The sequence below is a fragment of the Xiphophorus hellerii genome, chromosome 14 (genome assembly GCF_003331165.1).
Source record: "Xiphophorus hellerii strain 12219 chromosome 14, Xiphophorus_hellerii-4.1, whole genome shotgun sequence".
Lineage (NCBI taxonomy): Eukaryota > Metazoa > Chordata > Actinopteri > Cyprinodontiformes > Poeciliidae > Xiphophorus > Xiphophorus hellerii.
The window spans coordinates 6,441,600-6,466,988 of NC_045685.1; the positions used below are offsets into that span (position 1 = coordinate 6,441,600).

A 25,389-nucleotide genomic window follows, 5' to 3' on the forward strand; every position below is an offset into this window, starting at 1 on the left:
TTGGTGTGTGTGGGCAAAATGTATGCTTTCTGATAGTGGTAACTAGACATGCCTAATACCCACAGAGTTAAAACCATTTCATAAACAAACACACCTGATTAGTTTCCTCCCTTAACCTTGACGTATTCTTTCTTTCTTTCTTTAGTTTAAGACTGGTTCGCCAGTCAGAGAGGGAAACTCCCCTATCTAATCTGTTTGGCAAATATTTTCACCTTGTCCTTGATTGTTCCGCAGGTAAAACTCCCAAACATTCATCACTGAATGTGGCATAGTTTTTCTTTCGTTTGTTTTACATTCAAGTAATTTCTAAGAAGTGGTGTGTTAAGGTGTACACACATAGACAAAATTATTTGAACCCCCTCTGTTAATGACCATAAAACTCACAATGCTCATTGAAATAACTTGAAAATCATACAAGTAATTCTTTAAAAAAAAAAAAAAAAACTGAAAATGAACCAATGAAAATTAGACACTGGTTTTGAATTTTGGTTCAACAGAATCATTTTGAAAATTATGAAGTGAAAGCCTATGTAGATCATGGTCTCTGGTTTGAGGATCATTATTGTTAATGTATTCACAGATTCTGCCACTGCTGCCTCTCCACCCACACTGAGTGGACATTCAGTGGAAGAGATGCAAAACTCATTGAGATTCTTAGTTGTTCTGACTTTGCTTTCTGCAGCTAAATGATGGACTTTAATTCCATCATCTGACTTTAACTTTCCATCATAGAAAGTTAAGTCTCCATTACAAAATAACCTTTAGACAAGACTGTTAACATGATAAGCATCAGGGCCCCTCATGATGTCAGTGAGAAGCATAAAGTCATTTTATGACCTGGTAACATCCTACTCAGCATGGAAAATAATAACAGAAGATTTCCATAGTAAAAAAAAAAGAGTATACTTTTGTATATTTCAAACATACTTACATTTGTGAAAGTACATTTTAAGCATACAAAGTATTAAGTGTACTACCTATTCACATTCATATCTCATTCAGCTGCTCTTCGAACCCTTTATTTTATTCTCTGGACACACCACTTCTTAGAAATTGTATGAATGTAAAGAAAATGAAAGAAAAACCATGCCACAACAGACCATGCTGACTTATTTGCATAACAGGTTTTGGTGGATGTGGTGAGACATGTTTACCAAACAGACGGAGAATGAGAAATATTCTGAGCTCTCAGGTGAACCAGTTTACCAACCAAAACTGAAAGTAACCTTAAGGGTTAAGAGAGGTGAATAATAACACCACGTTGATTTATGCCCAGATATGACTTGCTGTTTTTTTGAATGAACGAATATCAGGTCAACTATCATCAGTAAAAAGTGGAACATTTAACTAAAATTTACTAAAGTAAACTAATGAACATGTTCTGTAGTAAACATTGGGGTCTGAACAGTTGTTGCAAAGCAAATGTCCAGATCCCAAATGGGTCAATCGGAATCTGAAAGAGTTCAGAAAAAAGTCTTTTGAATTCAACTACCAACCATGACAGCAACTCAGTCAGATTTGACTAAGAAAAGCAGGATCTGATATTTAGTGTGAGTCAAAGGAAACATATCAGAAGCAAAGTGGAACTTACAAAGGATAGATGACATGGCTGGTTTTATTAATGGGGAAGACAGTCTGTCTCGAGAATTGTCTGCTTTTCACCACAAACATTTATTGTTCTAGAAAGTTTCTGAAAAAGCAAAGACCACCAAAACAAACACTTTTTTTTAATTTAGGAGAATTAAAACTAGAAGTTTAAGCCCTTTTGTTGATGTTTTGATTTTGCTTCCTGGCATTTATTTGTGGACCAAACTGGAACTAAGTAATTTCTATGTTTCAGTTTATAAAATAAAAGGGTTCTAAGAGCAGCTGAATGAGACATACCCTACAAGGCTGAAATCAACTGCTTGATTATATATTTATGTAGTTGTCAAAGATGTATGAAACTATGAAGATTAATGCCAAAGTGTTAATCTTCTTTAGTCATATTTCCATATTTATTTCTGTCTACTCTTATGCACTGTGTTTGACTTACATTCCTAGCGTAGCTAGGAATAGCATCCCTAGCTATGCCTTTTCCTGAGTTCATTGTCTCTTTTGGTCTTGCACTTTGAGTCACTCTTACAAACAACTTCAATCTAAAACATTTGCCCGTCTTTGGGTGTAAAGAAACGTGCAAGTCAGATGTCAGAGGAAGGTTTTCACTAAGCTTTATAACCAAACCGAAGTTATTCTGGAATAATATATTTGCAGGGAACCGCAGTTTAGCTTCCTTATCTTTAGATTTCTTGACACATAGCTGCTTAAAAAAAATGCAAGACTGTTCTAGAAACCAATGGAAAAACCATGTATCACCTGGTTCTAAGTTACGAAGTTTATTTCCGAAAGAACTGGTTTGCCAAGACATGGCAGTGAGGTGTGCGAACCAGACAGAACATCAGGGTTTTTATTTGTGGATGGTACATAAACAACGCCATAAAAAACCAAAACAGAAAGTTCATTTGAAGATAAAAAGGACAGTAAACTCAACGAGTAATTCCAACCGTGACCATTTTAGCAATAAAATGAATTATTGTATTTTAACACGAATGTATTATTGTATTACTATATTTTCATACAAGACCAGCTTGATTTGGATTCCTATTTTTTCTTGAGTGACTCTCCTGTCAGTAAACCACCAGTATTTTTGGATGTTTATTGGGAAAACCTTTTACATTTAGCCAGCACTGTTGCACTGTCTTAATCCTCTGTTATAGCCTCAACCGTCTCGAGTCTCAAAATAATCTCAAACGTTTGACAACCGGAAAAAAAAAAAAGAATATACAAGATTAAACAGTCCTGTCACGACAAAATTTGAAACCTGTGATTAATGCAACTTTTTAAACCAACTTACTTTTAAAATATGAATTTAAAGACATTTGGACAGTTCCTACTCAGTTGTTTTATTCAGTTTTTTTGAATATATAAGTGTACAAATGAGAAACTATACATATGAAAATAAAGACAGTGGACAAGTTGTTCCTCTTTAAGCTTTTATTGATATTTAAGTTTGCTTTTTAAGGATGTTCATCGTATTACACAGGGAAATGAGTCACACAAGTAAATGTCAGCTTATGTTTTGTTTTTTACTTTCGATCTTTTAATTGTTAATTATATTACTCTCCCTTATAAGCGCTAATGCTAAAAAAGTTACACAAGAACTAGCACACGGTTAACTAACTTGTGAGCACGTCGGGACAATAAACTAACACTTCACACGGATATAAAGAAAAGAGATGTAGAAGAGGAAAAAAACAGGTTGAAATAAAAATTAAGAGTCAGACAGAAGACAACATGGACAAGCATTTACAATCACACATCCCTGCTCAACTCTTTAGAAAGAAAGAAGTACCGCTGGACTTTTTCCTCCGTGTCTGACTGAAATCGGAACCTGCCTCAAAACCAACAACACCCTGAATCCATGTTACATTTTTTCCTGCCATTATAACCTCCATCTTAAAGCTTTCCACGGACTTCCCCCGTCATGCTCACCCATCACGGCTCGGCCTCCTTTTTAAAAAAGCTTTGGATAAGTAGAACCGGATCACACAAACACGAAACAGGCCGTCTCCACCCAACTCATTGAAATCTTATGGTTTAAAAATGTGAAAACGTTCATGGCTGCATCCACATATAAGCTCTTTTTTTTCTTTTTTAGAAATATAGTCAGGCCGTTGGCAACATGTCACGGGGCAGTGAACAGCTTTGTGTTGAAATATTAACGTTTAGAGGGAGATCCGAGTCACCAGATAAACGAGGCGCTGAAATTTGGCAGTTCGCTGTTACTTCCTGGCTGTAACAGGACAATTCAAGGTTCAGGCGGTTTTTATTTCGCTTGTTTTGGCAGTGGGGGGCTGTTTCACTGAGGGGTTTTTTTTCCATTTAAAAAAAAGAAGAAAAAAAGCATCCTCCTGTTTTCCATTTTCGTCCTCCTACTCAACTAAGTTAAATCTGCAAACCGGAAGCTAACACTTCCCATCTACTTCCGCGCGACAAACAAACAAGCAACTGCCCAACTTCAATAAAAGCTGCTTCCATTACTGAGGAGTGGGATTTTTATCCCGCCTCAAGTAAGCCGGTTGCTTCTATGTCGAGGTATCCACGCACAGGCAACGTAATGCTGCGTTCAGGTTACCTGCGAAGTTGAAACTCGGTGTTGGGTTTTGACGTCAGACCCGAGCTAACGGCGTTCGAGTTAGGAAGTTGGAATTTCAAGATGGCGACGCCCGTAAACATCGTTTGCATTAGCTACAAACATCAATTTAAGTTTTACGCTCTACAATCAAACGCCATTTTTAATTTGTTCACCACTCAGTTTAGAGTCGCACGCGCATCTCTAAGCGGTGACGCAGTCTTACCTGTGTGTTTCCTAAAAATGAACGTTTCCATTGTTGATTGGAGGAGCCGCCATATTGAGTCCACCTTACAAGTCGTGACGGACTTTCTTCCAGTTTCCCGTGGGGTTTACGGAGGGCGGTCCAGTTGATTTTTCCTACTGGGAACTCGTAATTCTTTAGTTCCCGAATAAAACTGGAACGGAGGATAAGAAAGAAAAAAAAAAGAGCGCGAGAGAGAAACAAGAACCACAACCCACACGGTGAACACAGTGGTCCCTTCTGGCCTCGGCAGACGTCACGGGTGGTTCGACACGCGGCCAGAAAGGTTGGAAGCACTAGTTTAGAAATGTGCGACTCGAGTTGACGACAGCAAAGCTTTCGCTGGAGCAGACAACAACCCGCCCGGTCCTTCAGACTGTCGCTCCAAAACTCAAAACGACACAAACAAGCAAACACACGTTATTAGCAGAATATGAAAGAAAAATATCCAGGCAGTATTCACGTGGGGTGAGACCAGGCATGCAGATTCAGGAGAATAAATAAAAAATTACAACTTTCAACCTCTTTACACCCAATATAAAAAAAAAAATTTAAAAAGATAAAGTAAAACGTTGAGGACGGGACGAGTGGAAGACAAAAAAACCCAAAAACCCTGGCAACACCAAGGAGGGAAAAACATGTTTATCTCAACAAAAAAAAAAAAAAAATCTGGAAACCATTAAAAAGTTCATTTATTTCTGTTATTCAATTCAAAAACTGAAACTAATCATACAGACTCCATTACATACATAGTAATATATTTCAAATCTTAATTTCTGTTGATTAAGGCCTACAGCCAATGAAAACCCCAAAATTATGTTCCTCAGAAAACTTGAACACAAGATCAATAAAAATCAATATTGAATACAGAATTGTTGGATTTTACCCATCGATGAAAAAAGACCCAATCAGGTGGACAGTTGCTGACATGATGGCTGCCCAGGTTTTCGCAGAGATATCAATAAAGAGGTATTTCCTAAAAAAAAAAAATAATAATAAAGTGTAGTGTCTATGCAAATTGATGGAACGTTGTGTGGAAAGAAAGTCCCACACGTTGTGTGGGACTTTGTGTGGAAAGTCCTCTCACTGTGCAGCAGTGAGAGGACTTTAAAGAAAAGCTCATTTTGTAAAACAGTACATACAGAACACTGAGCTAATATTCATCTATATTTAAAAAAATCTTTATTTCATTGGTCTTGTGTAAAGCTTTTATTTTCTAAGAAATAGAATTTTGTGTTTTCATCAACTGTAAGCCACAATCATCAACACCAACAGAATTAAGGGCTTGAAATACATCACTGAAACTGAATACATATAATACGCGAGTTTCAGTTTTTGAACAAAACCGAAATAAATCAAGTTTTTAATTATGTTAAACTTTTTTTGTTGTTTTTTTTTTTGAGATGCACATGTAGTTGCTAGAATGGCTCTTGCTGACTGCTTCAGCCATTAGTTGAGACGGGTTACAAATCAGAAAAAAAAAAAAAAACACATTAGAAACTAGCAGTAAAAGTAGTGGACACACACATTGTAGTAAGTATCTCTGCTATAGTATGTTTTTTTTTATTCTATATTATATTAAAATCATGTAATAAAGAGAAAAGTGTTGCAGTTTTTTTCCTATTACATCATCATTAGCTTCAGCATCATCATCATCATCAGTTCTGCTTCCTGACGTGTTTCTACGGGTTAAAGTGATGAGTGCAGCTTCTACATGCCACACTCTGGATCTAGGTTAAAGGGGTCTACAGGCTGACAGAGGGAGAGAGGACTGCTTCCTGTTCTGCAGCTCCTTCCTGGTTCCTTTTAATCTATTCTAGCTGAAAGACTGCATCTGTGCTGGACCAACATGGAGGACAGACCCTCTCTCTCTCTCTCTCTCTCTCTCTCTCTGTCTGCTTTTGGGGGGAGGGGATGGTGGGAGTCGTGTTTTGACCGATCGAGGAAGCCGTTCGTTCGTCTCGTTTTCTTTGCGCTCACGCTTCGCCTCTTTCCCTTCTTTCCTTTGTCGCTCTCCGCTCTTGCCGTCGTGAGGTGGTGGAAGGGGGGCGGAGTCTTCTTCAGCAGGAGACCTCCATGGTTTGGGAGGGGCTGGGCGGCATCTGGCCCCCCTGCGAGCCCTGGGACAGGGTGCGCGAGCGAGAGCGGGACCCGTCCATGGAGTAGGAGGAGGAGAGCGAGGTGGTGCGGGAGCGGGACAGGCGGGTCATGCAAGAGGAAGCCACTGGGGAGAAAGATTGTGTTTATTTATGTTCAGAAGGCGGTAAATGTGAAGAAAACAACCCAACTGCAGAACATTCCCATAACTATGGCGTTCATTTTTTGTCCAGGAAATCGGTTCGATATCAGCCAAAAAGCGAGTATCAGATTGTATGGGCTTGAATCTTAAATCCCTAATGTAAGCATAGGCGTGGGCATTTATCGTATCGTTTATCATGTATCGTGATAAATGTCTTATAAGAATTTTGATTCATCATTTTCCTATTAAATTCCAATCAATGACGTTTAAAACCCTGGAAAACTGTAGTTGGTTTTACTATTTCCTCCACTGTTTGTCCAATGAGAGCATCCTTGAACAACAATAAATTTAGAAATATGATCACTGCGTTCAGAATGATGATACAAATCACTTTTCCTAACGTGACTGGTGTCCTAAAGAAGAGCCACGGCCTTTTTCAAAGCATTCTAAAAACATGCAAGTAATTAGGGATGAATCGATGTGATAATTTGGGCCGATATCTGATAGTAATGTTGCTGCTACAGCAGATAACTGATGCTGCATATATTGTACATGTATTTCAGTGTCCTTTTGACACCTTGGAAAAAAAACTGCCACACCGCTGACAGCACCACTTCCTTCCCTACTTCAATTAAACTCCCCACATTCCTGCGCTACATCACATGACCAATCAAATGCCACATTACCAGCCTTCTCCCCACTCCTTCCAGAAACAAATGACAACAAGATCATGATAAATATTGGTTGTTAATATTGGCCCAGTTTTGTTATCGGACTAACATGATATATATATATATATTAATAAAACTAGTATCAGCAGATACCGATGTTAGGGCCAATATATTGTGCATTCCTATTAGAAATACTGTGAATTTCATGTAACATTTAGTGATGCACAGATATGAAAATGTGGGCCGATACTGATATTGTATTGCTGTTGTGAACAATAAACAATATTTACTCTTACACTGATATTATGTATATATATATATTTCCTTACCAAGAAACATACAGACAGGAAGAACCCATAATCAAGAATTATGTTTAGCTGAGAAATGTTAGATGAATTTTCAGAAAAGGGAACTTACTATAACCCATTCCTTGGATGAAATATTTGAAAGCCTCGGTGAGTTTAGCGGGCTGCAGACACAGAAAAAACAACAATAAAATCCATCAGTTAAGCAAAAACAGAAACATTTCAGAAGGGTTTTTACATTTCCTCTCTTTTTAAACAAATGCAACTTTTATTTTAACAACTAGGTCATTTTCTCATGCATTTGAAATGCAGTTTGTGACGTTTCTAAAACGTTCAGCTGCTCCTGTTACCTGAGTGAGCTGAGGGAGGCCGCCTGCGTCGGCCATCTGTGGGAGGGGCAACAAGAGTCACAACAGAATCAAAGACGAGACGCTAAAGCAAAGACAAGCTGATGTTTCACCTTCAGGAAGGAAGTTGATGTGGGGTCCAGCTTGCTGTTGCACTCCACCTGGTGGACACAGGAAGAATAACATGAGAAAAAAGAAAATCAACGTTCTTTACAGGAATATCAAAGTTACAAGACCTTGAACTTACAGCGGCATCTTCGTATGGAGCTTGATCCCCAACTACTAACATCACTGGACACCTGATAAAGACACATTTCAAACTCAGATGGGCTGCATTTAACTGTTTAGGAGATTTTTATTTTTTCAAGACAGAAGAGGTGCAGTTACTTGAAGGTATAGTTGCGGTCCAGGTTCAGATCTCTGCGGCTGTGGCGGAGAGAAAGACGGGGTTAGTCACCGTTGGGTTCCGATGCGTATGCTGCCCCCTGCAGGACGGTTTTACCTGTTGTACGTCTTCCAGAAGAGCTCGATGTTGGCCAGATTAGGAGCTTTGGAGATCCGCTCTCTGTGAGACTGCACCAAGTCTGTGTTTGCTGAAAGTTCCTCCTACAAAAAGGATAGCTTTTTTTTTTTAATAAAACATGAAAAAGATGTAGATTGAAGTGTTTTCTTCCAGAGGTTTTGCCGTACCTGACTGAAAAGGTGACATAGGATCTGCTCTGTGAGGGAGGAAGTCACAGAACTGAGCTAGAGAGGAGACAAAGAGGACACATCGATTAAGCTAATCCTCATATCCGAAACATAATCTATAACACCGTCTCATCTAATTTTATATCCTTTAACTGACTAACAGCCCTGGTCAAACTTTGTTGCAATCTCAATTTTCTATCAGCAGGAAGACAAGAAGTCAGACGGTAAGCCGACAAACCTTGTGAGCGGCCCAGTCCATCCATCCTTTAGCGTTAGTGTCGATGTTAACCAGAACCAGGCCCTCTACTGAATCTGGGTTAGTGAGCTGCAGACAGAAATCAAGTTTAAAGCAAATAAAACTTCGACTTTAGAATCGAGCAGACCGCCTGCGCTCAAGGTAGCTTCATGTTTGGCGCCTTTTCTTTGTTGGTACATTCGACTTTACTCTATCCGAGATGGAAAATGATAATAATAATAATAATTCATGGTTGTAATATTTACTCTGTTCTCTCAAATCAAATTTTCCCAGCCCTTCAAATGCACATCTATTTTTGCTGGATGTGTATTTGAAAGGCTGCTGTGTTGTTTATTCTGTCTGTAAATGAGTTTGTACCCTTTGAACTTTTCCACACTTTCTCACGTTTCAAAATTCAACTTGTTTGGCCCACAATGCAAAATGCTTTATGTGGCAAAAATTTAAATCCGTTTAAGTTTATCTTTGTGACAAGACAAATGTGTAAAGGTGGGTTCAAAGGGAATGAACATATCTGCAAAGCAATATAGGTGCAGGAATAATTACTGTCATTTTCATTTGATTTTCTGCTTAGAGGCTGTGCTGCGACTAATATTTATTAAAGATGAACCGATATGAAAATTTGGTCCGATAACCGATCTTTACCAACTATAGACATTGATTCTTCAGTTTAGGTGAACTCCCCACAATCTTGCGCTTCATTCCTATCAGTGTAACATGACCAAACAAATACAAAATGGCCGACCCCTTCCAGAAACACATGCCCAGTCAACAACAAGGTGGAAATAAATGCCAGATGTTAATTTCGGCTCATTTTTACTTTTTGAACCAATATCGGTGTGCTAAAAAGCAATGGCTAATATTGAGATCAGTACTGACACATCGTGCATCTCTAATATTTATAAACTATTGCGATGAACAATGTATCGGCATCAACATCAATATCGGCTGATTTGTGCCTTTCTTTAATATATTGGTATCGGCCCGATTGGTTTTACTGTTTGGACCAATACCGATATGTTAAAAAAGTGACTCACATTGGCCAATACCAATGTTATTGCCAATATATCTTTCATCCTTAATACTTATCTTACTAAGGGCTGAACAATATATATCAGCATCTACACTAGTATTGGCCGATGTTTGTCATTTTTTAAAATATATTAGTTTGATCAGTTTTACTTTTCAGCCGTATACATACACATTAAAAAATGACTGACGTTGGTTTATATAGATGTTGATGTTTATATATCGTGCATGCCTAATACTTACCTTACCTGGGGATGAACAATATATCTGGATCAACATTGGCATCGGCTGATGTTTGCTGTTTTTTAAGATGTTGGTATCGGTTTGATACGTAAAACTGAGCTGATATGAACAACCCATGATGTTGCTTTTACACAACCTTGAAACAGTAGGAAATATATATTTATATTTTTAATAAATATCGTTTTTTCAGCATAGCAGAAGATTAATATTGGATATCGATCTAAATTGTCATATCGGTGCATCTCTCTCTAAAAGTACCAGATACACAGTCTCTACAGTATTTTCCCTAAATTTGGTGCAAAAACACAATTGAAAAAGTCTAAGACAGCTTAAAACTGTAACACTGCTCCCAGCTTTATTGATAGCTGCCACTCAAAAAATATCTGTTTTAAGCAGAACTCCTTAATTTGCACTCTTTCAACGGGTCTGCACCGTGTTCTTCATCTGCCTGACTGCTAGAAGAGTGTCAGATTCTGACAGCTACTTTAGATTATGCAAAGGACACAGATGGTAAAAATGACAGCTCTAACAATAGAAGCTACTCACTGTGAACTTGGAGAGGATGTACGCTCCCGCTCCCACCCCCACTCCAATGACGGTACGGAAGCTGACAGACGGAGAGAATTTACAAAAAAAAAGAGCTTAATTTAAAGACGTTTTGCGTGGGAGCACATCATATATATATGTGAGTCAAGTCAAATGTAGTATATACTTGAAAAACTGCAGCACAGCAGGGATCATCTCGGCGACGGTCTCCATGGAGGGGTACTGGTAGCTACAACAGCAAAAAGAAATGGAACGAGGCCATCAGGATTTTTGTTTTAGCCTCTGACAAAAGCGCATTTAGCAACCGGATATGGGAGCGGGGAGATGTGAGAGATGGGAACACTGAGTATTTTTAGAGGGGATTACTTTGAAGCCTGCACAGAAGATTATTCACACTTTGAGAAAACGAACGGTTGTGTTAGGAAACGGAGATCAGCGTACCCCGGAGGGTAGGCAGAGGCCCCCTCCTCTTGGCCCGGAGCGTCGATGTGAATCAGGGTGAAGTTCTTGACGATCTCCTGCATCTCGTCGAATTTAAACAGAGGAGAGAAGCAGCTCTTACCTGCCGGAGAAAGAGAGCAAAGGGAGGATGAGGAGGAGAAATGAAGATGCAGAGGCATAGAGAGAGAGAGAGAGAGCTCTACTCACTGTCCAGACCCACGTCATGGCAGGTCAGGATGGCGGGCCGGCGGGTGGTCCGCGTCCCGTGGAGGGTCACGCGTAGGATGCCGTGCGGGGTCTCAACGCTGTGCTCCTGAGCAGAGACAGGTGGTGGCATTAAGTCTTGGATGTTAACATTCTTAATCATCACATGTGAGGCGTCTATCCCACTTCAGATTTCACAGCCACAACTCCACCGTTTTTCTTTGGAGTTCGGTGTTGTAGGCCAGCACAGAGAGCTGCATTTCCACTGATCAGACATTTGAGCAGTTTGACATTTTGAAAATAAATTTGCTTTATAGAAACACGCCAATTTTGAAAAAAACAAAAACAAACTCTTGATTTTGAGAAAAACCTTTGCTGTTAGAATGAAGTGGGTTTTTTGTCATATAATTGTTTGTTTTTCAAACCAATTTTTGCGTCACATGATCGACAGCCGGATGTTGCCTGAAGAAGAAGACAGGAAGTAGTTGGAGGATCATGGCGCGACATGTGTTGAAACGACTTGCTGCGTGAACAAACTTTTTCCTGTGTGGTTTTAATTGTGTTTCGTATTTAATAGAAACACCATGGTTACAAAATTGTGTTTTTTCCACATTAGTGGAATGTCGACAAAGTTTTGTACACATTTGTAACGGAAACGCAGCTAATGTTTGGAAGGAAAATGCTACACAGTGGTCAATTTACTTTTACAAAAAAACGTCTGTAAAAGTGTAGTGTACATTTGTATTTAACCCCCTGAGTCAATATGTTAAGCAGATGTTGTTTAGGCTCCTGTTCAAGTTGGAAGGTGAAACTTTGCCTCAAGTATCTGATTACTGATGAACAACAGGTGGTTGAGACGGCAAAACAGGCAGACCGAAGAAACAAAACTCAAATGCAAAGAGAAAAAAAAATGCACGAGTAAAACAAAGAAAGCAAATTCAAAGAAATGAACTCAGGGTTTCAAATGTAAGACTTTTTAAGACTGCTACGAATGGAATTTAAGACCTGTATATCGCTAAAGAAATGTACAAACTTCATTTCTTAGAAAGCCTTAAGGCATTTTAGGATGTCTTAAAGCCTTAATTTAAAACACACAAATTTAAGTCAATTTTAAGACTTTTTAAGGACAGCCTGGTACTGATATAATAAGACTTTTCAAACAAAAATGAATATAGTGGACTGAAGAGAAAATGGTAAAACTTGAACTGAAGTATACAAACAGGAAAACAATCAAAATACAAACAAAACGGTGAGATAGAAAGACCAGTTTTCTACACAGACTGTAAAAATGTTGAAATGCAGTAAAAACAAAAAGTATTTTTCATGTTTTATGTTTCTATTTGTGTTTTGACAATGTAATGCATTTTTACTTGAATGTGTTGATGATCCCACAGAAACATTGCCTTGTTTTGCTTTTTGCCATGTATAACACAACATATCGACGCATGAAATTAAATTTTGAAAGGGCAGCTACAAAGGTTTACTTCTGTACACACCGTAACTGGACAGAGAGGGGAAAAAAGAAACTTCTTTGCTGAGTATTTAATCTTTGCCTGCTTCAGTGAGTCCCATTTCCCAAAATAAAGCAGAACCTTTCTTTGCATTTTAATCCAAACAGCCTCAACGCCACACACTCCACTCTGTTTCTGCGTTACAGTGCTGAAGCAGAACTAACCCCGGCCAGTCAAAGTATTCACATTTAATTGAATTCAGTCTCTAACATTACTGCGTGAATGTAACAGTGCATGCACAGCAATTATCCACCATGCTGGATTCATTTTAGTGTTGAATAAACACAAAGCTCCGGGTCAAGCCAATAATGTTTCTGAACCTCATGTCTAACAAATAACATATTATTGGATTCCTCCTGAACAGAACACACCAGCGTGGAGAATTATTATGTGGCTATCCTCTATTTATTTATCGGGCTTTTTATTGTCTTCGTAAGATTTCATTTCGCACAGCCATGCAATTTACTTTGCTTGATGCGTTCAGACAGATGACGGTGAAGATGAGAGCGGCTGAAACATTAGTCATTCAAATTGATGACGGTCAAAGCAAAGCGTTAAGGTACAACAGCGGTTTTGTTTTCACGCGATTAACCGGAACTGCACAGAAATACCTAAGAAACAGAATTTTTCAATTATTGAGTCGTAGCAAAAAAAAAAAAAAAAAACAGTAAACATGCTAGCTTTAGCCTAGCATTAAAGACTGTAACTTTATATGTATAGAACCAGAAAGGTCAAATCGGTTTAATTCATTTTGACATAATCCAGTCAAATATGGTCAGATTCTGATCCAGTTGTATGGAGTCTAATTAACAATAAAATTATCATTTAAACATAAAACACCAACCGACACCGTTGTTGTTTATTTCAAGGAAGCTCAGCAAATAGCTTTGAGAATAACCAGTGTTTTATTGGCAAACATGTCATTTTTACTGTTAATTTGCAGGTTTTATTCTCTGGTGTGTTTTTCTCTCAACCTCAATTACTCTAATCAAGAAACTGTCTGAAGGTCACACTTCAATTATCACTTTGTTTTCAATATTTTATAAGTGTTGCTTTGTTATGAAAGGTAATTTCTCAAGATATCTGCTTTTAAACATGGGTTAGAATTATTTTCAACCCGACTGAACTGATTTATGCATTTGTGACGGTCTTACCTGTCCTTGATCTAGGAGTATCCTTGCAGCCAGTTCAGCAACATCCTATATGGAAGAAAAGACAATTTAATTTTTTTAAATGTATTTTTTAGTTGTAACAAACATAAATAGAAACCTCTAGATGTTTAATTATTGGTAAAAACAGGTTGGAAGTGGAGGTGCTGATGTGAGTTTTATTATTTTTATACTGAATGCATATTACCTAAGTTCTGTGAGTTTGCTGTAGCAACACCACTCTTTGTTCTGGATACTGCTGCTGATTGAAGACGATTAAATTTTAGCTATCGGTGACATTTTTAAAAAAATTAAGCAGTTTGAAAGAAAACTGTATTTTCCACGACATACTGAGACGTGTCTGTGTTTCATTCAGGCTGCGAGAAAAAGAGAGAGAGCAAGACTTTTAGCAGATAACAGGAAGGCAGGATGGAGTTTTCTTGCTAACACTGATTGTATTAACTGCTAATTTGTGATGCATTTAAAATGTCAATCTGATCATTTTGTCCTCATTTTAAAAGAATGAATCCATGTTGTACAGATACTGCTCTCTCTCATACACACAGTGTGACGTCGCCTCCTCTTCTAATATAAATGATAAATGGCCGCTCATGGTAGGGAAAAGAAAAAGAATTTCCTTGCTGCTCTTCTTACAAAAACCTCAAATTGAAAATAATAACACATTTAACAACCTTACAGTAGTCAAAATATTTTCACAATCAAGTCCTTTTAAGATTGCTTACGTTGTTGTGGATTTCTATTTATGTAACATTTTCTCTCCTTTATATGTTAGTGGTAGCACAGTCCTAATTAATATTTTAAGACGCAGGAAAAATGCTACAAATATTCACAGTTTCTGCTGCTGGATCCAAACCAGGTTGTAAGCTGAGCAAAACGAAGAAACAGAAGCAACAGAGGTGGCAAATGATTGAAGACTGCGCCTAAACTCAAACAAGTTCATCACCTTAAAAAGGATTCTGCGGTAAGTAGAACCACTATTCTCGTTTGGTTTCCTCTGTATCGTCTGTGTCATCATACTGTTTGAGTTTAAATATATCAGTATTCAAATATTTGCCTGCTCTAGTTTTTGAGTGCATCTATTTTCTCTCAAAATGTAAAAAAAAAAAGAAGCAAAAACCTTTTACGATTTAATGCATTTATGCTATACTCGTGTTGGCCACCAGGTGTCACCATCAAGTCACCTGATGTTGCCATGCAGATGTTGCCCTGCAGAGCGAGAGCAGGATCTGTTCTCGCTCCCTCGTCGTTTGACGTCAACCCAGCAGATAGGAGCCAGCGCTGCAGCTCTGCTCACACACAAACACCCGCTTATGCTGCGGGCGCTGAGACTTTTCACATATGTGCTTGGAAGACAAGTCGTCTGATGAAGGATTTGCTCAGACTGAAGAGTGCAAACACTGACGCCGGGCCACACACACACACACACAAAGTTCTGCCTGGAGTCAAAATGCTTCTGATTTGAGCCTGGCTCGGTTTGGTCTCAGTGTGATCGCTACAGATATGCGTTTTCCTGTGCAGTGTATATGATATTTAATATCAGATGCAGAATGTCTAACCTTGGCAGCATCAGCCTGACCCGTGAGTAAAGGCTTGTCCTCTGTGATGGCAATTTCCTGCATTTCTGATGTCATGGTGGCTCCCCCTGAAGGTGGAAAAGAATAACAAAAACATTTCATACCTCCTTTTGAAATCACACACTCTGTGGCTTAGATTTTGAGGCATCTCGATGCACACAAACACAGATTGTGGCCTGCACGTACACAGGAAGTGATTAAATACTGCATGTAGCTGTTGTCCTCGTGGGACTTAAAATGGGCTGTGGGGCCTTTTCAAAGTTAATTAGTAATTAGTGCCGGCAGAGATGTGCAGGGAGGGATTGTGGGGGAGAAAACGCAGAGCAAAAGGAACCATTGGGAGGGCCTTGCAGAGAAGATGGACACATCAAAATAACGGTACATACATAACAGATGGCTAAAGTACATGTGTGACTGGGATTTACTCTAATATGCAGCAGCCTGTGCTGAAGAAGTGACAGCAACCTGAGGGGACGGTTGATGGTGAGAAACCAGAGCCTCTGGCAGGGAGGAGAAAAGCACCTTTACAGCCACAGCGTGATACTGAGCGCTACTGTGAGAGCAGCCATGAGCTAAGCTAACCTGAAGGCATTGTTAAGAGGTAGGGTTTTTTGGATTTTGTACACACTTCAACAGTTGAACCGTTTCGACGTGATGGGAAGATAAACTCTTAATAAGCAACTAATAAGTAACTGTTCTCTGATCACTGGCAAATTGTGCAAAAGTTTAGCTAATACACAGGTATTCCATTTGCTTATAGTTACTAAAACCTCCCATATTCCACTGTATTTTTACACTAAACACAGTCAACAATGCTCTCCAAAACTGAAGCCAGACCAAGTATTAGCTTCTAATGTAGAACTTCTCCAAAGCCTGAAACTTGTTATAAGACATAGAAAAATTTGGCACCAAAATAGTCCAAAGTTCATTAGAAATTCTGATATCATAGTTGCCTGATGATAAGCTGAAGACAAGATGTCAAAATTAACACTAATTAAACATGTTTTTCAGCAGTAAAGCAACAGTTAGCATTAGCTTCCAGTTTAGCACTTCTCCTCCACCCAAGAGTCTGCCCCATTTCCCACCAAAAGAGGTAATAATGTTTATCTAAATATTAATCTTTCACATTACACTTGCCTGACTATTACTGATAAGATGGCGGCAAAATGAACCGTAGGTAATGTTACAGACAGAACAAATAAAATATGTTCTTTGCTAAAAAAAAGTCAGAAGTAGCTTTAGCTTCTAGCTTGGTGCTTCATACCTGATGTGCCCAATGGTTTAACACAAAAACCTAAATTAAGACAAGATGGAAAGAAAATGTATAACCAACAATCACCTCCAGCATTACAGAATGAATCAAAGTTCATTAGAAAGCATGGTATCATTACGTTGTTATTTCGGCCACCTTCCGTCGCTCCATTGTCTATTTATTTTTGCACCGATTGGTCGTCATATTTTTGATTAGTCAATAACGTCTTTTGCATTCCATGAAAAGAAAGCAACACAAGGTTATTTAATCCTACATACAATTTAATAGCTGTTGCTATTTTAGCTATTGCTTAGCTATCGTTGTTATTGCCTGAAGTAAATATTCAAATTGATTTAGAACGCAGCATTATTGAAGAAGCACTGCTGTTTATAGTACACTAACTGCATGTCCTGCTTTTAGAAAGCGATGACTGCATTCTGTCTGCAGGTCTGGCATTACATCAGACGGATGAAGAAGGCCAGTTAGTTTGTGTGATGCGTGCGTGCGTACGTACGAGCATCACACACGAAATGAACAGCTTTCCCCCCTTGGGGAAAAACTGGGTCTCAAGCGGAAATGATTAGTCACCAAAGAAGGCCAGCACACACCACCAAACACTCACTGCTTCCATTGTTCTCCATGTAGCTCTCCTGTTCCCTCCTTACATTCCTTAACCTCGTCTTTCTGTGCATTTACTTGGTCACTTGTTTTCTTAGAGTCAATGCCGTCGAGTGGGAAAGTCTTTGTAATGCCTTTCCCTTTCATGCTGTTACTCCAAAATGTAGGACTGACACATAATAGGAGCTATTAATAAGCAAGGAAACCATGAAAACAGATTTGAAACAACAGACAAAGATCAATTTTATTATCACTCTCTTCATCATGTAGGTGGCCGAGCATGGCAGATCTATTCAATGTCACATCTTCTTTATGATATTCTCTCAACTGGGTTCACTCCCACATAAACATTTGAAATCAGACTGCATAGTCCAAACTCTGCCTCTATCCTGCATGAATGCCATCTTTAAAAAGTCACAACAATCTTAACACTTAAATGCAATTCAATTCCTGAAGGGTTTTTTTTTTTTCTACAAAGAGAATTAACAAATCTACTCATTTTCTATGGCGACCAGCTGTCTGGTCATCCCAGTCGAAGACTGATCTAATGTACGGTCATGCTTAATCTACTCATCGTAATGACTTTATCTGATTAAAATAAAATTTGTCATTAGATACCAATTACAAAATAAACCGATCTCTAGCTGCACAGTCTATAGTTAATCCTTTGTCCCGCAGGAAGGTTGCTATTTACAGAAACAGCAGCAGAGGAGCAGATTTACTAAACAGCACAACAGGTTGAAGAATGGGACAGTCTATCAAATTAGAAGGAGATAAAACACAAAAAATTAACAGAGTGTGAAGGGAGGATTAAAACAGGCAGGAGAGAGTTTAACTTTGTTCTGCCGAACAGCTTATAAAGAGCTCTGCAGATTTGTCCTGGTGCCAGAGTAGCTATGATTCACCCAAGTGGTAATTTCTTCCTTCAACAGCATGCCTAGGTCATCTACTATATGTGTTACAAGCCGATAATGTCGCTCAGCATTTTAGCCATTTAAAAACTGTAGTGACATTTGATCAATTTGAGAACGAGATACAAATTGACAGATTTGCATATAAAAAGTTATTACTCTGGGCTGTCGTTCCATTTTTTTGCGAGGCGGCCATGTTGGATTGAGGCCCTGTTGGCGAGAAGTCAGTTTTCCAAGTTGGGAAAATCTGAATTTCAAGCAAATCACAGCATACAATAAGGTTTGCGGTGTTTTGCTGGAGAGATGAGAATTCTCTGAAATAAGTTCAGTTCCCACAACTCCAATTGATACCAGCAAGTTTGATGAGCTAGTTGTGCGCCTAGCCCCCGTTTCTTCTCTCCACCAGTTACTGCACCCCTCCACGTTTTTGCAACTACTTGCACCGACTCTCAACCTTATCAGCTCGGTGTCACATAGAAGACAGTTAGAAATAAACACTGTTCCACACTGAGCAGTTTTCTGTGTGACACTCAGTACGCGGACGGACGTGTCTGCTTTGAATACGCCTTGGCGGAACTGGGTGGAATGAAGTGCATCCAAAGATATGGGAGGCTTTAAGCTAAAGGGTAGGTTACACCAAGGCAATAATTCGAATCCCACCCGCAAATCTGTCTTTGAATGGTTTAGTGGATATCCTTTGTTGGTTATTAAGGTAATGGTGAGGGGGGTGTTACTTCAGAAAAAACACTCAAAGGTAGAAGTTTTTTGTATTGGATGATTAAATGAAGTCAGAAAGAATAGAAATGTGTAAAGTTATTTTAAAAGAAAAGACAGCTCACAGTTCAGTTGGCTAAAATGTGTTTCTGCAGTTCAGAGCTTTACAAAACTGGAGATCAGAAATCGATATGCAGTGCTAGTTTTCCATTACAAACAGTTCAAGGTGTGTTATCACCTTTGTGAAAAGGCAGCAGAGAACGGAGTGACAAGACAACTGATACGGGACTCATGTAACTCTGCCTCTCAACTCTTCCACAAACACTCACTTTCCCTACACAGTTTTCTGATGTTGTAACACGTAATCAGGCTTACTCCCTCTATCATCCATCATTCTTTATCTCGCCCGCCTCTCTGAGTCCGTGTGTTTCCGAGCGTGTAATAACTGCTAAACTGCACCGTCAGTCACCGTGGAGAAAGGAACGGAAAGAAGCTGGGATTTCTGTAGGTGGCCCGAGGAGAGGGGCGCCGACATAGGAGGAGGAGAACGTGTAGCTGGCTGAAACAAAGAGGCCGGTCTCACTTCCTGTTGGACCGCACTTCCACGTTTCAGCTGTCAGGAAACAGTTGTTGGGGCCATCAGCTGTCGGGCTGCGGACGATAATTCCTCCAAATTAGTGTTGCGCGCATTCATAATCCATAATCCAGAGATGTTAGTTTGTTCCATTGCGTTAGCTTGTGACAATCCAACTTGTCACAAGCTGTTTTTGTCAATCCCCACTGTCAGGCTGCACCCTGCTCGCCCTGATCTCCACTGCTGTGTCATGCTGACTCCATGTGCCTGTCCTCTAGGGCAATGTCACCACACAGCCAAACCCTGGACTGGGCTTCCGGCTGCTGCAGTGAATTTGAATTTTACTAGAAACAATCCAGTCATTACGACACCATTTTTTAAAAAACTACCGCAGTAGAACACAATTTTTTGCATTGTGTTTCTACAATACAATACAAGGAGTTTTATTTCAGGGTCTGTATTACAAACCATGGCGGGCCACCAGGCTTTACTCTCCCCCCACCACCCGGCTAAGTCGGTTGTTTATTTGAAAATGGAGTTTTTTATGCACCAGTGACAGCAAAAATGGGTTAAGGTAGGCGTATAGTTGAACTGCCACCAGTTGCACCTGCCTTTTGGCCTCACGCCATTGTTTCCAAATTAGGGAATGATTGCTTAAATAAAAGTCACGCAGCACATCTGACCATGTCCACCACATGGCTGCTTCCTGTTGCATTTGAATCCGACATCTCAGCATACTGTGACAACAATTCATTCTTTCAAGGCTTGCTCCCAGGCCAGGTATCACTTATCTGCGTTAAAACCAGTTTGCAGTGACCCGTTACATGTGTCACATGTGGGAAATGAAGATATGTGGAAAACCTCACGAAATCCGATCTAAGTGGACTTTTCTTTGGAGAAGGTGAGCCAAGGGCGGTGTCTGTGTAATGTCTGTAAGAGTATAATGAAAACGCAGCAATTTGCCGCCGGGCACAAAAAAGTTGGAGCTTAAAGGCCCTTTGCCTTCCTGCCAAGAGAAGTCAGCTGTACTAAACAGAACATCTTACTCCACACATCTTCTTGGCTTTTGTAAAGTTTTAGGAACTTCAACTAAATAAAACCCTTCCTTTCATTGACAGTCCAATATGTGACAGAGCCAGCCGCTTTGACAAGATAAGTTTGTCATTCCTCCAGCTCCTTTCGTATTTCAATCGCCTTCTTAGAGCTTCTCACACCTCTGAAATTGTTCCCGGCTCTTTCCGTTCCTGACTTTTTATTTGTCACTCTCAGTTCCCATCTGTTTCTGCTGTCCTTCTTTCTGTCTGCTATTATTCCACACCCAACAACACATGGAAACAAAAAAAAGGGCAAACATTAAGACTTGCAGAATTGACTCATTTACCAGGTCCTTCTCTGCCTCCAGCTCTAAGTTAAAAGCCTCCTTTAGACCTCAAATACAGTTAGCAAACCCAACCAGATGTAGAGTTGTGTGAAGTCAGAATTACGCATTAAAGTCACCAATGTAGAGAAAGTCTAGCTGAAGGCTGCAATGTCGAAACGTTGAACCTGTGGCATTTTGGGAGACAAGCACGGCTGTTTCAACAAGTGGAGCCATTACTTTGAAGGTTTAAGACTGAAGATGATGAGTAGCAAAACCTTTGAGGGTCAGAAGAAGAAGGCAGCTTAATAGTTCATGTCCTTTAGGCTTTTGGACCTTCTTCAAAGTCCTTGACATTTTACATAGACGGTTGTTTTGAGAGTATTCACTGTGCCAGGCAAATCTTACAGTTCAGCTAAACCAGCCTGAAATACTTTATTGGTTTCTAAAGTTGACAACAGTCGTGACTTTGAGTTATGGTATAGTTTTAGTACTTTTTGTATTGCCCGTATATTCCCTATTCCATGCTTTTGTGTTTAGGAAATTTACTTTCTTAAAAAAATAGTTAGACCATGTGCTAATGAATCAACCACATAGAAGGTGCCACATTTTTGGCACCTTCTTTTCATGGGCTGTTTGCTCCCTTTCTGCATATGTGTTTCAATGTAAATTGGAATTGCAAAAATAAATTTGCTTAATAGAAACACTCCAGTTTTGAAAAAAAAAACAGTTTTATTTTGTTATGAGAACTGCAACTCAGAGCCAAACAAGATTTTATAAGGAGATTTTGGCAAATTATTTTAGGAGTTTGATGTAGTGGAAGTGTGGCATTTAGACATAATGCTGGCAATGCACTACGGATTTACCCCGGTGCTGACACAAATACACACACACACACCTACACACACACAGTGGAGAGCCCCAGGTGTTGAGTACACAGCCACTTTGAGGACTTTATCTGCCCTCTCTCCTGAAGCGAATCCCGTTAGTCTGCTGGGCCTCAGTGCTGTCACATCTGGCCACCACTGTGTCAGTTTTAGATGTGCGCCGGGCACCCGAGACGTGTAGCCGTGCACACAGATTATCTGCTGAGGTCATGCTTTCTTTCTTCTTTTTTTTTTCTACTATTCAGCACAGTCAAATGTAGATGGAAGGCAAACAGAAGGAAGGAAAAAAAAAAAAAAGAGTCCTGCTTTTCAACTGTGCGCTCGCTAATGCACCGCTGGGTATGTGAAGAGGTAAATGCCACAATGACGATAAAGATTCATGCGGCTGAAAACGACTGTAACGTTTGATCTAAATGCCAAACCTGTGCGAAGGACTACAGCTGACAAACACTGATTTAAGAGGGACTTTTAGTTTTGTGTCCCTGCGTGGCTTTGCTGTTTTTATCAACATAATGCTTCACTAGATGAATCCCACTGGCACTGTAGCACTATGGCATTTTCTGCTCACTTCCGACACAAAGCACAATCTCTTGCGAGCAGTTGGCTGGGCAGAGAAAAGCGCGAGACGTGAAAAATGGGCGACAAATGTGTCGAGAGAAGACATGACAGCAGCCTCCATGGAGACCCAGAGTTGTCCTCCGAGTTTTCTCTCCTAAATATTCTCTGAGATCCATCACTCAGTGGCTCCACACCGCTTCTCTTTTCTTTATCAGGTTGTTTTTCATTCCCTCCATCAGGACCTCACCTCTGAGCAGAATCTCTGTCTGTCTCTCTCTCTCGTGACAGAAGTCCAAAAGCAGATCATGAGTCACTTGATCCTCAACGGGGTCGATGGGAAGTCGTCGGCGAATCATCGGGTTTCATCAGTGGCTCCTCGAGTCGTTTATCAAAATTACCCTAATCTAATCAATTACGGGCGGCCAATGCACGATGCTTAGTTTTCATACAGTACCCCAAGGGAAGGACACATTTCCTGAACTATTTTCTCCTCCTTCATCATGAAATTAATATTGCGCCTACTAACATTGCGACGACAGTATATTTGTTATATATTGTGCAGCCCTAATTAATGTGTAGCCCAAAGCATGTATCTTGTTTGACCAGAGGACCTTCCTACACATGTTTGCTGGGTTCCCTTGAGGCCTTGTGGAAATCTTTGACCTTCCCTGCCATTTTTACATAAATTCAAGATTGTGCAACTGACAGTTGCCTTCAGACTCTGCTAACTGAGCTGTAGAGCACTACAGATCGCCATGTTGCTCTTTGATGATGCTTGACTTGTATGGCAATTCAGGTGTCTTTTTTTCTTTGCTTTAAGGCCTAAACTTCTCCAAGAAGACCTGTCTGCTGTCTTCCTTTGTCTTCATGATACTGTTTGTCCAGTGATACTCTACCAAGCATCTGAGGTAAAATTGGATCAGAATACAAACTGGATTGTATCACTTTCCCTAAAATAACTCAAAACGGCTACACGCAAACAATCGGATCCCTATACAACACTTATGTTAGCATAAAAGCTTGGCTCTTTCAAAGGTAATTCAGGAATACTTTGGTGCCTTGAAGCGGTGGTGTAAACATAAGAATGGCCAATTCAGACAATAACAATATAAACTGTCATAAGATCATTATATTTAGTTTGAAGTTGTGAACTGCAGATATTCAGCCTCATTTGCCAGTTTTTCTTTCAGATGACCTACACTCATAACTCTGACATACCTTCCAAACACACATTGTACATCCATGTTTAATGTTAAAGCTTGTGACTGACCCTAATTGGTTTTTGTCTCTTAAAAATCTAAAGAAACAATCCGACAGGGTGACAAGAACCTGTCAGCGCTTCGGATTCATTTAACAACCGGCAGCCGCAGTATTAACTTCCGAGAAGTCTCCTCCGCTGAACAGGAGCGCGGATGATGATGAGCATGTGCTCCTTGCTTTGACTCCGTTCATCCATGAAACTCACAATGTCTCTCGACTGACAGGTTTTCGGTTGGCTCGTTCCGTAATGTCGCCGAGAACATTCATCAAAGCGAAGCATGAGCCGAAGCAGTGAATCCCCCGAGTGATGCTGCGGCGGTGCAAATGACGAGATGGCTCATCTTGCTCAGACTGGAGTGTGCTTTTTCCACTGATGCTAAAAAAATAAAACAAGAAAGAAAATGGGATTTGGACAGCTGAATCGATCTTCTCAATCTGGGTCATGAGCCCAATAGACGAGCACATGATCATGGACACACAGACACAGAGAGACACACTTCCACTAATTGACCTTCCAACCAGGGTAATTTGATATTGTGAGGCCATTGGCTGGGAGATGAAAGATAAACAGCCTGGCTCTCTGATTTTCTGCCACAGCCCAACATACAGCAGCTTCTCTTCAGACACTCGTTCTAAAAAAACTCCTAAATCCTATAAAGGCAGATCTCAGAGGTAGAATCTCATTTCTAAAATCTACATTTCATACATTTTACTCTGACACGGAGCTAAAGAAGATGAAGCTTAAGAAGAGCTGCATGAAAGCAGATTTGTAAAAGTCTTCCTTCCTGTAGCTGCGTTCCGAAAACCGTAACACTGACTTTCCATCCGAGTTCTTGACAGGGTTCCATACTCGTCTTTCCTATTTAGCAACACGTTATTGGTCTGAGAAAGGGCAAACTTGCATTATTATGCCATTATCAATATGTTACTTGAAAATGTTATTGTTTATCATGATAATTTCTGGGACAATTTCTTGTTGGACAAAATGTATTATCGTGACAGGTCTAAACATCTGCTATGGCATTCATTTGCCCTCTGAGGTTTTTTTTCTGCCCTTCTGTGGAGCTTTAACAAACTCACTGCTGCTCTTCTGAGTAAACAACCATTGCAGGGCTACATCATTACATAAAATGTTACAAAGCACTAGAAGTGCCAACAAAAGTCATTGCAATTATTTTAATTCAAAGAAACATTAAAGCCCGACAGAATTTTTTTTTATGCTCAGTAAATCTGAAGAAGACACGAAGAGAAACACATCATGAAATCTGACAACACCAGGCTGCCCACAAGGAATGAATGATTTACACATTTAAAGTATAACAAAGCAAGTGCGTGTCCAGAAACGTTCAATTACAATGACGGGCCACGTGAATGTAGAGATCAAAACATTCTCTTCTGCTCTTTTTCCCGACTTCAATCATCTGCATCCAGAACCACAAGAAATACCATGAATGTTTCACAACTTCTGATTGGCTGAGAAGGCTTTTTACAAGATTTTCTTTTTTTTCCTGTTTGGAAGCAAACTGCAAACATCTGCTTCCATCTGCACCAGCGCAGGACAGTGTTGTTCCAGTCGGTACAGTTTCATTTAGGTTTAAAAAAAGAAACCAAGAAGCAACAT

General features: G+C 39.7%; 1 protein-coding gene across 1 annotated transcript in view; it reads right to left on the bottom strand.

Annotated features, from left to right (window-relative positions):
- Positions 1 to 3,018: 3,018 nt before the first annotated feature.
- The window catches only part of ndrg2 (NDRG family member 2), a 36,569-nt gene continuing 14,198 nt past the window's right edge, over positions 3,019 to 25,389 (bottom strand). Inside the window, exons 2-16 of the mRNA XM_032582275.1 lie at positions 15,620 to 15,705; positions 14,049 to 14,093; positions 11,387 to 11,492; positions 11,180 to 11,300; positions 10,905 to 10,967; positions 10,739 to 10,799; positions 8,906 to 8,992; positions 8,668 to 8,724; positions 8,480 to 8,583; positions 8,365 to 8,403; positions 8,225 to 8,276; positions 8,091 to 8,138; positions 7,981 to 8,016; positions 7,743 to 7,794; positions 3,019 to 6,639 (exon numbers count right to left, since the gene is read on the bottom strand). Coding sequence (XP_032438166.1) covers positions 6,476 to 6,639; positions 7,743 to 7,794; positions 7,981 to 8,016; positions 8,091 to 8,138; positions 8,225 to 8,276; positions 8,365 to 8,403; positions 8,480 to 8,583; positions 8,668 to 8,724; positions 8,906 to 8,992; positions 10,739 to 10,799; positions 10,905 to 10,967; positions 11,180 to 11,300; positions 11,387 to 11,492; positions 14,049 to 14,093; positions 15,620 to 15,694 — 1,110 coding nt within the window. The 5' untranslated portion in view covers positions 15,695 to 15,705 and the 3' untranslated portion in view covers positions 3,019 to 6,475. The remainder of the gene's footprint in view (positions 6,640 to 7,742; positions 7,795 to 7,980; positions 8,017 to 8,090; positions 8,139 to 8,224; positions 8,277 to 8,364; positions 8,404 to 8,479; positions 8,584 to 8,667; positions 8,725 to 8,905; positions 8,993 to 10,738; positions 10,800 to 10,904; positions 10,968 to 11,179; positions 11,301 to 11,386; positions 11,493 to 14,048; positions 14,094 to 15,619; positions 15,706 to 25,389) is intronic.